The sequence below is a fragment of the Perca flavescens genome, chromosome 20, assembly GCF_004354835.1.
Source record: "Perca flavescens isolate YP-PL-M2 chromosome 20, PFLA_1.0, whole genome shotgun sequence".
Taxonomy (NCBI): domain Eukaryota; kingdom Metazoa; phylum Chordata; class Actinopteri; order Perciformes; family Percidae; genus Perca; species Perca flavescens.
Window position 1 is genome coordinate 2,911,001 of NC_041350.1, and position 13,775 is coordinate 2,924,775.

Genomic DNA, 13,775 nt, shown 5'->3' on the forward strand with positions numbered 1-13,775 from the left:
GAGTGAACTCCAGGCAAATTCTCTGCTCATCACCAAGGGGCTTCTTAGGTGCTGCGAGCAAATCCCTCCGCCCAAGTAGCAGAGAGTAGCAGTGCTTTGCCTTCTGAGAATGAAGTTCCCAGTTTGTATACGGTTAGAAGAAGGCTGTCTCTCATGTGACCTTGTTATATTTACACACGCTGTACAAACGATGGACTCTGATTTAAAATCCTGTGTACTCTCTGTTAATTAATTAGAAGCATACATCCTAAACATGTTTATTAATGCAGGTACAGTTCCTCAGAGATTATTATTATATACAGAGTGTTTTTATGGATAACAGCGGGGCAACTGACCTCCATGCTGGGACTCACTGGAGACTGGACAATGAGAGAGAACAAAAGAAAGAAAGTTAGAGCAAATGTTTTAATGCAAGAAAAACCATTGACAGATCTTATCGTACTTATTATTGACTGACCAGCAAAGCCTCGTCGGTGTAGTGGGGCGGTGAGGGCTCAGCAGAGAGGGGGCGCCCCAGGTTTATCAGCCCCCCCGTCAGGGAAACATTGGACGAGCGACGCCTACGCACTCCGCTGCAGTTATTGGGGATCTTGAAGGCACAACGCTTGTGATAGTTTAGACCGCAGCCTGGACAGAAAGAACATCAACCAAACATTTATTATTTTTTTTGTATTTTATTAGTTTATTTGTCAGGGACTATGCACAGTTCAGGCCCTGTACCAGAGTTAACTATAAAGCTAATTTACATCTGTGTTCCCTGGGCAAGGGAGATAAAAAAAAAGACAATACAGACAATATAAATAATACAGACAATACTATCAAAACAGATAAAAACATAACAACAAACAACATGTGACAAGCATTACATCACATATAAACCAAAATACAAATATACATTCCATATTATGAAAAAGATCAATGATCACAGAGTTGATTCGTCTTCAGCCAAGTCTTTATGGACATTTTAAAACTGCTGAGACTTGCACAATCTCTAATAGGAAGTGGAATTAAGTTCCACTTTTCTACTACAGTAAATGAAAAAGCTGATTGACCAAATGTAGTCTTCCTAAATTGAGTGTAACAGTCACCTCTTACAGAAGCCCTGGTGACCCTTAGCCTACATTTTCTCTGCAAAATGACACACATTGCTTGAGTGGGGGTGGTGCAAGATCATGGGTCAATTTATACATTAGACACGTCTGCAAAACAGAGAAAATTGTCAAAGGTTAATATGTTATGTTTTTTAATAATCGTACAGTGATGGTAGGTTCTTGTTTTTTTTTGTCAAGAACTTTCACAGCTTGTTTGTAAAGGGTACATAAAGGTTTTAGCGTAGTCCCACCCGCCTGGGACCAGCTTGTGAAACAGTAAGATAAATGTGAGAAGATCATTGAATGCAAAAACAGTTTAGCTGCGGCTATTGGTAACTGGTGTCTTATATGTCTAAAATTAGCTCCAGAGTTAATTTGTCTAACACACTGGTTTCCAACCTTTTTGGGCTGATGTAGCCCTACAGTCCTGTCAGATAAACTCACGTACCCCTTCACTGATTCCCAATGTATGTTCCAAAAGTATAGCATGATTCATTGTATTAACAGGTGGATATTGTTGTTTTTTCATACAACTGAACTGTCAATATTTAGGTTGTTTTGGTCAGCAATCATGCTACTTCTCCTACTACTACTACTATTACTACTACTACTTTTTAAGCTTTCACTTTAAGCTAACTATTTGAACTGTTTAGTCAGTAGTTTAGCTAAATATTAGCACTGTTTAGTCAGTAGTTTTAGCTAAATATTAGCACTGTTAGCTAAATATTAGCACTGTTTAGTCTGTAATTTAGCTAAGTATTAGCACTGTTTAGTCAGTTGTTTAGCTAACTGTTAGTACTGTTAAGTCAGTAGTTTTAGCTAACTATTAGCACTGTTTAGATAGTAGTTTAGCTATTATCACTGTTTAGTCAGTAGTTTATCTAACTATTAGCACTGTTTAGTCATTAGTTTTAGCTAAATATTAGCACTGTTTAGTCAGTAGTTTTAGCTAACTATTAGCACTGTTTAGTCATTAGTTTTAGCTAAATATTAGCACTGTTTAGTCGGTAGTTTTAGCTAAATATTAGCACTGTTTAGTCAGTGGTTTAGCTAACTATTAGCACTATGTAATTAGTAGTTTAGCCAACTATTAGATCTGTTTAGTCAGTAGTTTAGTTAACTATTAGAACTGTTTAGTAAATACTTTACTAATTATTTCAGTCGATTATGCATTAGCCTACATTAAGCTGCCGGTTTTTTACAGCTCATACATTCTTATATTAAATCATTATTTATTTATTTTTTAAATTAGTTGAGCTGCTCCATAATCTTTCCTTGTACCTCTTGGCACTAGCAGAAGCACAAGTACCCATGGTTGGGAATCACTAACACATATCCACAGAAATATAACAAGAAATAACAATTTCTCTTTTTGAGCCACAAAAGCTTCATCAGTAAGTTCGTACCTTCACATTTGAGTCCCTGCCGTACGAGTCCCCACAGCATCTCTCCACAGTGGTCGCAGAAGGCTGGAGCTCGGTACGAGTGAACAAACAGACAGTGTGGACGAATCTGGAAGTCCTCCACTGTGGCCGAAGCTGCGGGAAATGTATTGACAGTGGGATACGAGTGAATTCAACAACCAGAGAACCAGTTATTTCTCTCAGGTAGGGCCTTCAGTAGACTCTCAATGAACCAAGCAATCATTTATTTAACTGCAGATAGCAAGGCTGTGTTCCAGACACAATTTTTAGCCCGAAAGTTACGACTTCAAGTCATGACTCATGACTTGGTAGCATTCCAGGCAAAGTCACGACAAACCCTTCTAGCTAGCGTTAACTAGTGGCTACCTAAAGTTGACATTAGCTAGCGCTAGCTGATACTAGCGATTTCTAGTTGGTGACATATTTTGGGCTTCATTTAATAAACATAACCTGTAGTAGTACATAACCGTACGTGTATTGATTTGATTACAATGTGCTGAATTACTTTATTTTGCCTATTAGAACTATATAGAAGGTTGTGAAAACACGAGTTACGAGTTGCCTGGAACGTGGCATAAATGTCAGTGTAAGCCATACCTGCCAACACTCCCGTTTTTTAGCCCTCTCCCCCGGACCCCTCCCGCTTTGTTATTTCTCCCGGGAAATTCCCGTAATTTGCAGCACGGCCCAAACTCCTTTATAAATAATCAGACCAATATGTTTGTTTAATGTTGATCAGTTGCATGATCTTGTATGAAACGCATCCTATTCACACAATCTACACACCAAATACAATTTTCAATCTGTTTGTCACCTTAACCTGGCAACCTATAACCCTCAACCTGGCAACCTATAACCTTCAACCTGGCAACCTAAAACCCAGTTGCGCAGTTGATCTCTTCTTCGCGGAAAGTTCAGACGAGCCGATAAAAATGGCAGGTGAACGCGGTGTGAATTTCAACAGTTTTGGGCGCAACCATTGACATGCATCTTACCTATAGTCATATCCACAACCTCCACGCTTTTATTAGGCTGTGTCACATTGATTTTAATGTAGCGCACAGCAGGAAAAATGACATTACCCAGCATATTAAAACACAGCAGTTCTTACAGTACACTTAACATTTACCCCCCCCCACGGTCACAAATCTCTCAGATTTTGAAAACCAAATGTTGGCAAGTATGGTGTAAGCCAGGGCTGTAGTATTTGGACTTGTTGGTATTTGGACTCTGACTTGTGTCGGACTCGGCCATTGGACTCGCCAAATATTGTAGTTTTTCTCGACCGAGACCAGCACTACATGCTTTTGTTTTTGATGAAGAGCGCTTGTTTGGAAAACAGGTATTAGTTTAATTCAAAATCCATCTAGAACAGTCATCGAGATTGGTTGCCTGGTACACACCTGGCTGCATCATATACTTCAATCATCAGGCATCAATCGGTTTCATTTTGGCCACAGACATAATGTCAGCGAGCAATTTGTACTATGAATTCTTCAGGACAGGTAATAAGTTAAAGAATGGGAATATTTCCATTTTATTTTTTAAGTGAATAATTTGGCCTAATTTGACCCTTTCTTTCTACAATCTCGACTGTCTCTCATTTGGTCTTGACTCTGTCTCAACTAGCCCTGGTCTTGGACTTGACTACAGCCCTGGTGTAAGCAAACTATCTTTAGTGGTAGAGAGTTGTTGACTGAAGTCTGCGCTCTACGAATGTCATTATAGTTAGAACATGTAGATACATGCAAGGTTAGGTTGGTTCTGCACAAGAAGGAAAAATATATAATATCACCAGAGCTACTTTAACTCGCCAAGAATGACTCAAGCGAGAAGAGGGAAGGGAGATAAACAGCACAACAGAGACAAAGAGTAATGAATGGGTTGTTAGTGGGTATTTTGTAAATGTTTTGGAGGTATGAGAGGCTCTTAACGGGCGCAGATGGACCAAGTGTTTGTGTTGTTGGCCAGCAAGCTTGGCAAGGCACGATGGGTAGTTTGGGATGTCGATTTTCTCTCTCTCAGCATGCATTTCTGAAATCTTTCGCCTTTTTCTTCCACACACACACACACACACAATCACACACTTGCCCTGTGCTGTGGTCCTCCAGCAGAATACGGCTCTGATTAGACATTCTGCTGCAGGAAATTACCTCCATTTATTAAAATTATTGTTTATGGCTTTTGTTTGGAGGGCCAACATACGTTTGGAAGTCTGAACAAGCTCCCCAAACTGTTATTATATGCTTCAGAAAATGACTTGTGTGTCTCTGTGTGTGTGTGAGGGTTTCCTAGGTAGTCCTTGTCTAAATATAAATGGTGTATTTATGTGTGGGTTCTCTGTGGTGGAATAAAATGCGTTAAGAAGCGTTCGCTGCTGGCTTGTTAACACACAACCAGAAAACAAACACCGCGGGTGTAGAAACTGTAAACCAGCAGGGTGTGGCATACTAATAATTAGGCCTACATTTGTGTTTAGCGTACATTTGTTATGATATATCAACATTCAGAGAGCAGGGGTCTGTTCACACTTTGATAAATCTCTGTGAAGAAGTACAGGATCTTTTAAACATTAGCACCTAATATTGCTCAAACATCCTACAATATTTTACTGTTAATGTTTTTTAAACTCAGCAAGTCAGAGCTGAGAGATGTTTATTTTTGCATCTTTTAACAACTACTTTAACTGCTCTCTCCGACTGATCTCATTAAGTAGTGTATGTATGACACGCCAATTCGCAGTGTTGGGAAAGTTCACTTTCATTGTTCTTTTATCAATGGAAAAAAACATCCATTAAGCTTCGCTTCAGAACTCGAGCCATCATGGCGCCATTTTGTTGCTAACTGGCCATCACCTCCTGTTAGCATTCCGCTGACCGCCATTTTTTTTTTACGTCACTTGACTACGAATAACTTTACATCTGAAGCGTTTAAAGACTCTATTTGTCCGTTGTTTAGTTCCAAAGAAACACGATAATGTATAAAAGGCTCCATTACCTTGTACCTCACGTTACGGCTCCGTAGCAGACGTTTTTGTAAAAATAGGCTAACGATTGGGTCATAACCACGAGACTTACTGTCACACAGTAGAGGAATTACCGTATAGTACAGGAGAAGCTCACAGGCAGTTTCGACTTACATGAGATGTTTAGGTTTAATTACTAATGTTAACTAGCATGTTAGTGATCAGTAATTACTGATGTTAACTAGCATGTTAGTGATCAGTAATTACTGATGTTAACTAGCATGTTAGTGATCAGTAATTACTAATGTTAACTAGCATGTTAGTGATCAATAATTACTAATGTTAACTAGCATGTTAGTGATCAGTAATTAGCCTGTGTCTATGTTATCTCCTTACATATACCTACGCTCTCCGTCTCTGTAAGATTGGGAATGATTGAGATTTCTCTTGGCACAGCTACCAGAAGACTTCACACTTTCAGACACGTTGCTCACGTCACATTCTCTGAGTTGGAGGCTGCGCAGTAAAGCTGGCCATCACCGGAAAAGTGCTTCTAATAGCCTTCACTGGTCTCCGTCCAGAGCAACGGGGTCTATTGGTCCATTATATACTGTCTATGTGTGTAACCGGCCTTAACGCCATGGGAGTGAGAATGGGTTGCCCATTTTTATACCTTTTGTAGGCACACCCGTCGCTATGGGCGGGCCATAGGGGGCTGGGCCCGCCCCCAAAAATGCTTGTGCCCCCCCACTTGCGGCACAGATCTCTTCTCTTCTAAAAAATGACTTTTATTTCATATTATCATAGTTGCTAATTTTGTGTTGCATTAATGTTGCATTCTTTATCATTAAAACATAAAAAATATAAATAATGGTGTGATTTTTGTTTGATTGATGGGAATCTACACCGCAACAGCCTATCACGGCCTTACTAAAAAGAAAGTTAGGCTACGACGTGACGTAGCATACGTCAGTGTAGCCGCTCAACAGTTAGCGCACATTTTTGAAAGCTGGATGAGTTTTTGCCGGCTTACTCGCTTCAGTTAGTCACGGATATCCGTAAGTGGTTGAAAAGCCCACCAACATTCTCCTCTGCCAAATTGGATACGACACCGACGCCTCCTGATGTTGTCGTTGGAGAAGGAGCCCCTGGACGACAGTCTGAGCCTGATGCTAGTAGCTCCGTGGAGCCCGACCCTGGGCCTGCCAGGACCTGCAGGTCAAGTGCAACTGCGACTGGGGCAGCATTTGGGCCACAACTAACTGTTGAATCAGGGGGTGTGACGGACAAACCCAAACAGGTTGTGTTGAGGAAATATCCAGTCAAAATGTTCGGTTAAAAAAAATAACATTTTCTTCTAGCTGGTATTTCAACAGGGACTGGCTTGCGTAGGATACTCGGTGGAAAAGGACTCCGCATTTTGTTATGCCTGCAGGAAATTCACATCTGTATCATCGGACGGGACCTTCTTCATTAAGGGGTTTAAGATTTACACACAAGGGCTTAAATAAGCATGCAGCTTCAAATGACAGGAGGGACTGGAGAGAGGACAGGCTGCCTCCACTCAAAGTACCGGTAGGTTCAAAGTCTCTGTGCGTGTGTGTGTGTGTGTGTGTGCGTGTGTGTGTGCGCGTGTGTGTGTGTGTGTGTGCGTGCGTGCATGTCTCATGGCACATGCATAGCAATGCATATCCTTCTGTTGACTGCTTTAAAATGCAATGTTTGAGAGATGCTTCTGGTGTTACATCTAATATGTTGTATAGTCAAGTGTTTTATGGATATTCATAACATTGCTTCTATGTAATGTGTTGTAGGCTATATAGGCTACCTGGTCATATTGCTGTTGGTTATGTTTAACGTGATGATTACGTACGAATAGTATAACAAGAGTATATGATTATTATAAATATACGTACTGTACGGTACCCATGTATTTCATATGCCCCCCTTAAGACTGAGGTCTGGCGACGGGTCTGTTTGTAGGTATATTTGGTTGTGTGGGGGGTAAAAATATTACGTCGTGAACACTTTATCCATTAAATGACATGCTGTGTTTTGGCTCACTAGGTTTGTTTGGTTTTTGGGGACTCGCATATTATTTAGCAACCAAGTCAGATATATCACAGCTGGGAGCGTGCCTATGGTCCCACAGCTCTATGTTCTGACATTTCTAAGATTTATTTTTCAAAATTAGGCCCTACTTTCCCACAGTCCTAAGATTGTTTTCAAAATTAGGCCCTATATTCCCACATTTCCTTTTTCATAAATTTGTATCAGACTATATCCCCCTTTCTCCCTTTGGTAGCCAATTACACCCAACCTATTATCCAGTAGCAATGGACTACAGATGGAATATAGCTTTAAGCTAAATCTGGTGCGCCCATCTAGCCCAAACCCCTAACCCTAGAAACACAAGACCTAATTTTAAAAATGTCCTAGAAATGTGGGAACATAGGGTCTAATTTTAGGGGAGGAGAGAACAGGGGTGATTCCAGGGGTTGCGCATATTTTGCTATCTTCACGAGAACGTCTGAGCTATGACCAACTGATTAGCGGCACAGACACCATGGTGCAAGGAGGAACCTGGAGAGAATAAAGAGAGAGGGCAGAGAATAGGACAGGACCAGATTCCCAGGACAGACCGAAAAAGAACATGTCTTAAAGGGGGTCTTGGTCTTTATGCATGGGTACCCGTTTGTCATGATGCATACCTTGTATTCTGCTTACAATAGACCCTTTTCACGGCAAACATTTTGCCATGTCGTAATAGGAAAAGCACAGGCGTATTTAAAACCATTGCTGATGGCTGCATTCCACTTAGGAGAGACCCTGGTATTAAACCATTACTGATGGCTGCATTCCACTTAGGAGAGGTCCTGGTATTAAACCATTACTGATGGCTGCATTCCACTTAGGAGAGGTCCTGGTATTAAACCAATACTGATGGCTGCATTCCACTTAGGAGAGGTCCTGGTATTAAACCAATACTGATGGCTGCATTCCACTTAGGAGAGGTCCTGGTATTAAACCATTACTGATGGCTGCATTCCACTTAGGAGAGGTCCTGGTATTAAACCCATACTGATGGCTGCATTCCACTTAGGAGAGACCCTGGTATTGTGCATGCTGACTGAAATATCTTACCGGGACACTTGATGGAACTGAGCCATCGTTAAGGTTATCAATCTCAGCTGTGCTTTTCCTACTAGGACAAGTTTAAATGTCTGCTGTGAAAAAGGTCCATATCATGTACTAAAGCTTTGTTGAACTTAACTGAGCAAATCCTGAGTATTATTTTCTGGTCTACCAGTCAACGAACACAGCTTGAGTTGGAAGTGGATTCAGAAAACCTTGGCCTTTTTAGCCTAAGTAGAATCGGTCATATTTATTCCTTCAATACTTGTATGTGTCTACAGATTTGTTTGGTTTTCTAGTTTTATTTGCCTGCTATTGAATTGCAGTGTTTGTCTTTATAACAAACTATAATAAAAGCAATAAATCATAGAGAAAGTACATTGGAGAAGTGAGATCCCATCATCCTCGGGGGTTTATTGCGGACTGTGAGCTGATTAAAAAAACAAACAAAAAAACCCAGGAGGAAACAACAGAGTTTATTAACTAGCTCTCTGGCTTAAATCACAGCCAATAAAACCTGTCTGGATGAGTGTTTCGGGAATTATCAGGATGTTTTCTTAACAGGTCGTCTGTGACCAATGAGCTCGCTTGGCTTCATTGTCAATTTCCTGTTTGTTTCCTCGACACTTCGAGCTGTTGCCGAGACTGACAGAGAGCTGTTAGAAAAAGTGTTTTTTACCGAGCGTCAGCAGAGGAGGAGGAAAGGTAGAGTACAATAATATCAGGACATTTTATTTATTTAGCCCTTGTCAAAGTACTCAAAGACACTTAACAATAAAATCATGGTAAATACAATAAAAACAAGGGAAACGGTAAAACCGGCAACTAAAAGTAGATGAAATGTGATATTATTATAGGGTGAAGGCTGTTCTAAAGAGATGGGTTTTGAGAAGTTATTTGAATGTGTCCAGATCCGTACAGTCACGGATGTTTGTGTAGAGAGTTCAGGGGGGAGATGAAGAGGAGTGATTTGAGCGTAACATGCAATCAACCAATCAGAGATCATCTATCATTCCTTTAAAAGCCAGGCGCGTTTGGACCTTGGAGCATTGCCGTTATGATGGAGGATTTGCACCATAATATTTTTATTTGTAATCTTCTGCGTGTGTGTGTGTGTGTGTGTGTGTGTGTGTGTGTGTGTGTGTGTGTGTGTGTGTGTGTGTGTGTGTGTGTGTGTGTGTTCTGCTGTGCGTCCCTGTGTGTGTAACAAGCATAGTGTGCATTTGCTGTGCACAAGCCTATAGGAGCATTTTACTAATGCTCTGTTAAAATAACAATGAAATGCTGCGTTATTGACTTTAGACCAGGTTTTTGTTGGTCAATGGTGCGATCACTTCCTGCTGCATCAAGAGAGCAATACTCCCTGAATGCACCTGAACACACCTCCCTGTAAGACCAGCACGCCCAGAATGCACCTGAACACACCTCCCTGTAAGACCAGCACGCCCAGAATGCACCTGAACACACCTCCCTGTAAGACCAGCACGCCCAGAAAGCACCTGAACACACCTCCCTGTAAGACCAGCACGCCCAGAATGCACTCGGTCTCAACCCCTCAAAGTCTCGGTCTCAACCCCTCAAAGTCTCGGTCTCAACCCCTCAAAGTCTCGGTCTCAACCCCTCAAGTCTCGGTCTTGTCTCGGACTTAACCTCTCAAAGTCTCTGTCTTGTCTCTGACTCAACCCCTCAAAGTCTTGGACTCAACACCTCAAAGTCTCAGTCTTAACCCCTCAAAGTCTCGGGCTTAACCCCTCAAAGTCTCGGTCTTAACCCCTCAAGTCTCGGTCTTAACCCCTCAAAGTCTCGGTCTTAACCCCTCAAGTGTCGGTCTTCACCCCTCAAAGTCTCGGTCTTAACCCCTCAAGTCTCGGTCTTAACCCCTCAAGTCTCGGTCTTAACCCCTCAAAGTCTCGGTCTTAACCCCTCAAGTCTCAGTCTCAACCCCTCAAAGTCTCGGTCTTAACCCCTCAAGTCTCGGTCTTAACCCCTCAAAGTCTCGGTCTTAACCCCTCAAGTGTCGGTCTTCACCCCTCAAAGTCTCGGTCTTAACCCCTCAAGTCTCGGTCTTAACCCCTCAAGTCTCGGTCTTAACCCCTCAAGTCTCAGTCTCAACCCCTCAAGTCTCGGTCTTAACCCCTCAAGTCTCGGTCTTAACCCCTCAAGTCTCAGTCTCAACCCCTCAAAGTCTCGGTCTCAACCCCTCAAAGTCTCGCTCTTAACCCCTCAAGTCTCGCTCTTAACCCCTCAAGTCTCGGTCTTAACCCCTCAAAGTCTCGGTCTTAACCCCTCAAGTCTCGGTCTTAACCCCTCAAGTCTCGGTCTTAACCCCTCAAAGTCTCGGTCTTAACCCCTCAAGTCTCGGTCTTAAACCCTCAAAGTCTCGGTCTTAACCCCTCAAGTCTCGGTCTTGTCTCAGTCTCAACCCCTCAAAGTCTCGGTCTTTTGTTGATCTCAACCCCCCCCAAACTTTCGGTCTTGACTCACCCTCAAAGTCTCAATCTTGTCTCGGACTCTACACACTCTGGTCTTGGTGATGACTTGGTCTCGGTTTAGGTGGTATTAACTACAACACTGATTGTAACAACAGCCAGGAGCACTAACGAACAAAGCGATATCAGTCATCTTGACAACAACTCCACATACAGGCAAAAAAAAAAAAAACACCCAAATAGTTCAATATAAACTGTCCTAAAACATGTATGGTTCCACTCATATGCCAACTGGTGACACTTCTGAACATAATATTTAAAAATGCCTGGCTGTGACATGTAGTGACTCTGCCAAATGTCTATAAATAAAGGGAATAAAAAGTAAAGCACAAACAGCTTTGGATCCAAAGTGTTAGTTGTGTTTTCGTGTGCGTTTTTTTTTTTAAAGCTGAGCTGCAGGGAGTCGAGTATTCGATTCTGTAAAGGTGTCAAACGCTCAGCGGGTCAGACTTCACCGCATTGGATGAATGAAAGTGTGTGAAGATGTCTCACATTGCTGTAACCTCCTGCTCTGTTTTACACTCACACAATCGTCAACACATAATGAAAACCTTGTCATCACTCTGTTCTTGTTATTCTTCTGTCAGCAACATTTATGTATTTTTTATTATTGTCAACGAGTGCCACGAAATGACCAAAACCCAACACTCATTTCAAATCACGGAAACAGTAAGAAGGGCTCAGATGTTTTTGTTAAAAAAGGCAACTTTGTTATTTTCAATCTCGACAAGTATGTTTTTGAGTCTAAGTGACTGAAGTGAACAACCATATCTGAATTAAGTCCAGTGCTGAGCAAGGCGAAACAAGCTGCATTGTAATGTTATCGGGCAATTGCGCACTGTCAGTTTCCCTCCACTGAAAGTGCAGTTTTTGGTGTGTGACAACATTATGGAAAGGATCCCTACAGAGATAGACCTTTTAGTTAAAGACTCCACCAGACTCCATGTAAATAATCAGGACTTTTAGCGTGTATAGAGCCAGCATATCTCCACCAGACTCCATGTAAATAATCAGGACTTTTAGCGTGTATAGAGCCAACATATCTCCACCAGACTCCATGTAAATAATCAGGACTTTTAGCGTGTATAGAGCCAACATATCTCCACCAGACTCCATGTAAATAATCAGGACTTTTAGCGTGTATAGAGCCAACATATCTCCACCAGACTCCATGTAAATAATCAGGACTTTTAGCGTGTATAGAGCCAGCATATCTCCACCAGATTCCATGTAAATAATCAGGACTTTTATCATCGTAAAACACACTTCATTCAAAGTGGACAGAAACTAAATAAAACTACCAAAAGCCGTGTTGATTCATCTTTCCAATGTTCCAACAATCACCACTCTGGTTTGGTTGAAATAAACCCTTAATTCACCCATTTACATGTGGAAATATACTGGCTCTATACACGCTAAAAGTCCTGATTATTTACATGGGGTCTGGTGGTGTTTGGTGATGGTGATTTCGGGCCTGTTTCATGTTAAACTAAAAGGATCTTACTCTTTAACTAAAAGGTCTATCTCTGTAGGGATCCATCCCATAATGTTGTCAGACAATGATATTAATAATATGAGTCTGTCAGTGGCAAAAACAGAACTTTTAGTGGATGCAAAAACTTACGTTAAATGTTATATTTTAGCTTGTTTCGCTGTTGCCGACTGCAGCGGTCCCGCTTAATACCAGACCGATGTCAAAGATTGTTGTTCCCGTCAGTCACTTACATACAAAAACATGAGAAAATGGGGTCCAGGTTGAAAAAAAAATAAAGTTCCCTTCTATTTAAGTAATTCTTTATGAATACATCTATATACAATAACAATCTGAAGCCCCTCCCTGCTGTGATGTCAGCATCCGTCCGACGTCTCTTACCCGACAGCACGGCCTCCACCAGGTCTCCCTCCTGGATCTGAGAGGCCGAACGCAGCAGCTGCAGCACGTTCTCCGACGTCTGGTCATGACGAAACAGCAGGATCTTCTCATACATCCCGTAGAAAACACACTCGGGTATCTGACAGAGAACAGAGACACAGACCGAGACCAGAGAGACAGATTATCTCCCAACAGCCAGAGAGAATGACATCAACTATAATCAGATTATGTCCGTTCTTCCAACAGCTACAGGCATAGGCGTAATTTACAAGGGGGGGTAATAATCAATACTGGCCAGTGCGACCCATCCCAAAAGTCTATTATAATTTGTGCTTTACATAAAAGACATTTGCACCAAAAATTGAGGCAGAAAAGTCACAAATTGTTGCAGAAAAGTTCACCAGAATGCAGGAAATGAAATGTTTGGTATGCTCAAAAGAGGAGATCTCAGTAATTTGGTTAAAAAGAAACCCATATTTCTGATATAGAAGTTTTGAGAACAGGTCAAATTTGACAACATGAGGATTAATCTTGGAACTGTGTTTGTTGTATTATAAACTTGAAAACAAATGGGAACCTATGAGAGAGAGAGGGAGAGAGACACAGACAGACAGACAGACAGACAGACAGACAGACAGAGAAAAGTCACATATTGTTGCAGAAAAGTTCACCAGAATGCAAGAAATGAAATGTTTGGTATGCACAAAAGTGGAGATCTCTTGTCACTTTGAACCCTTGTGTTGTCCTCCGGTCCACCCTGCACTTGTTGTCCTTCTGGGTCAGAATTAACACTTTGTT

General features: G+C 41.5%; 1 protein-coding gene across 1 annotated transcript in view; it reads right to left on the minus strand.

Annotated features, from left to right (window-relative positions):
* The window catches only part of prkd1 (protein kinase D1), a 143,756-nt gene that overhangs the window by 53,336 nt on the left and 76,645 nt on the right, over positions 1–13,775 (minus strand). The window contains exons 2-5 of the mRNA XM_028566701.1: positions 12,978–13,116; positions 2,498–2,629; positions 458–627; positions 336–359 (exon numbers count right to left, since the gene is read on the minus strand). Coding sequence (XP_028422502.1) covers positions 336–359; positions 458–627; positions 2,498–2,629; positions 12,978–13,116 — 465 coding nt within the window. The remainder of the gene's footprint in view (positions 1–335; positions 360–457; positions 628–2,497; positions 2,630–12,977; positions 13,117–13,775) is intronic.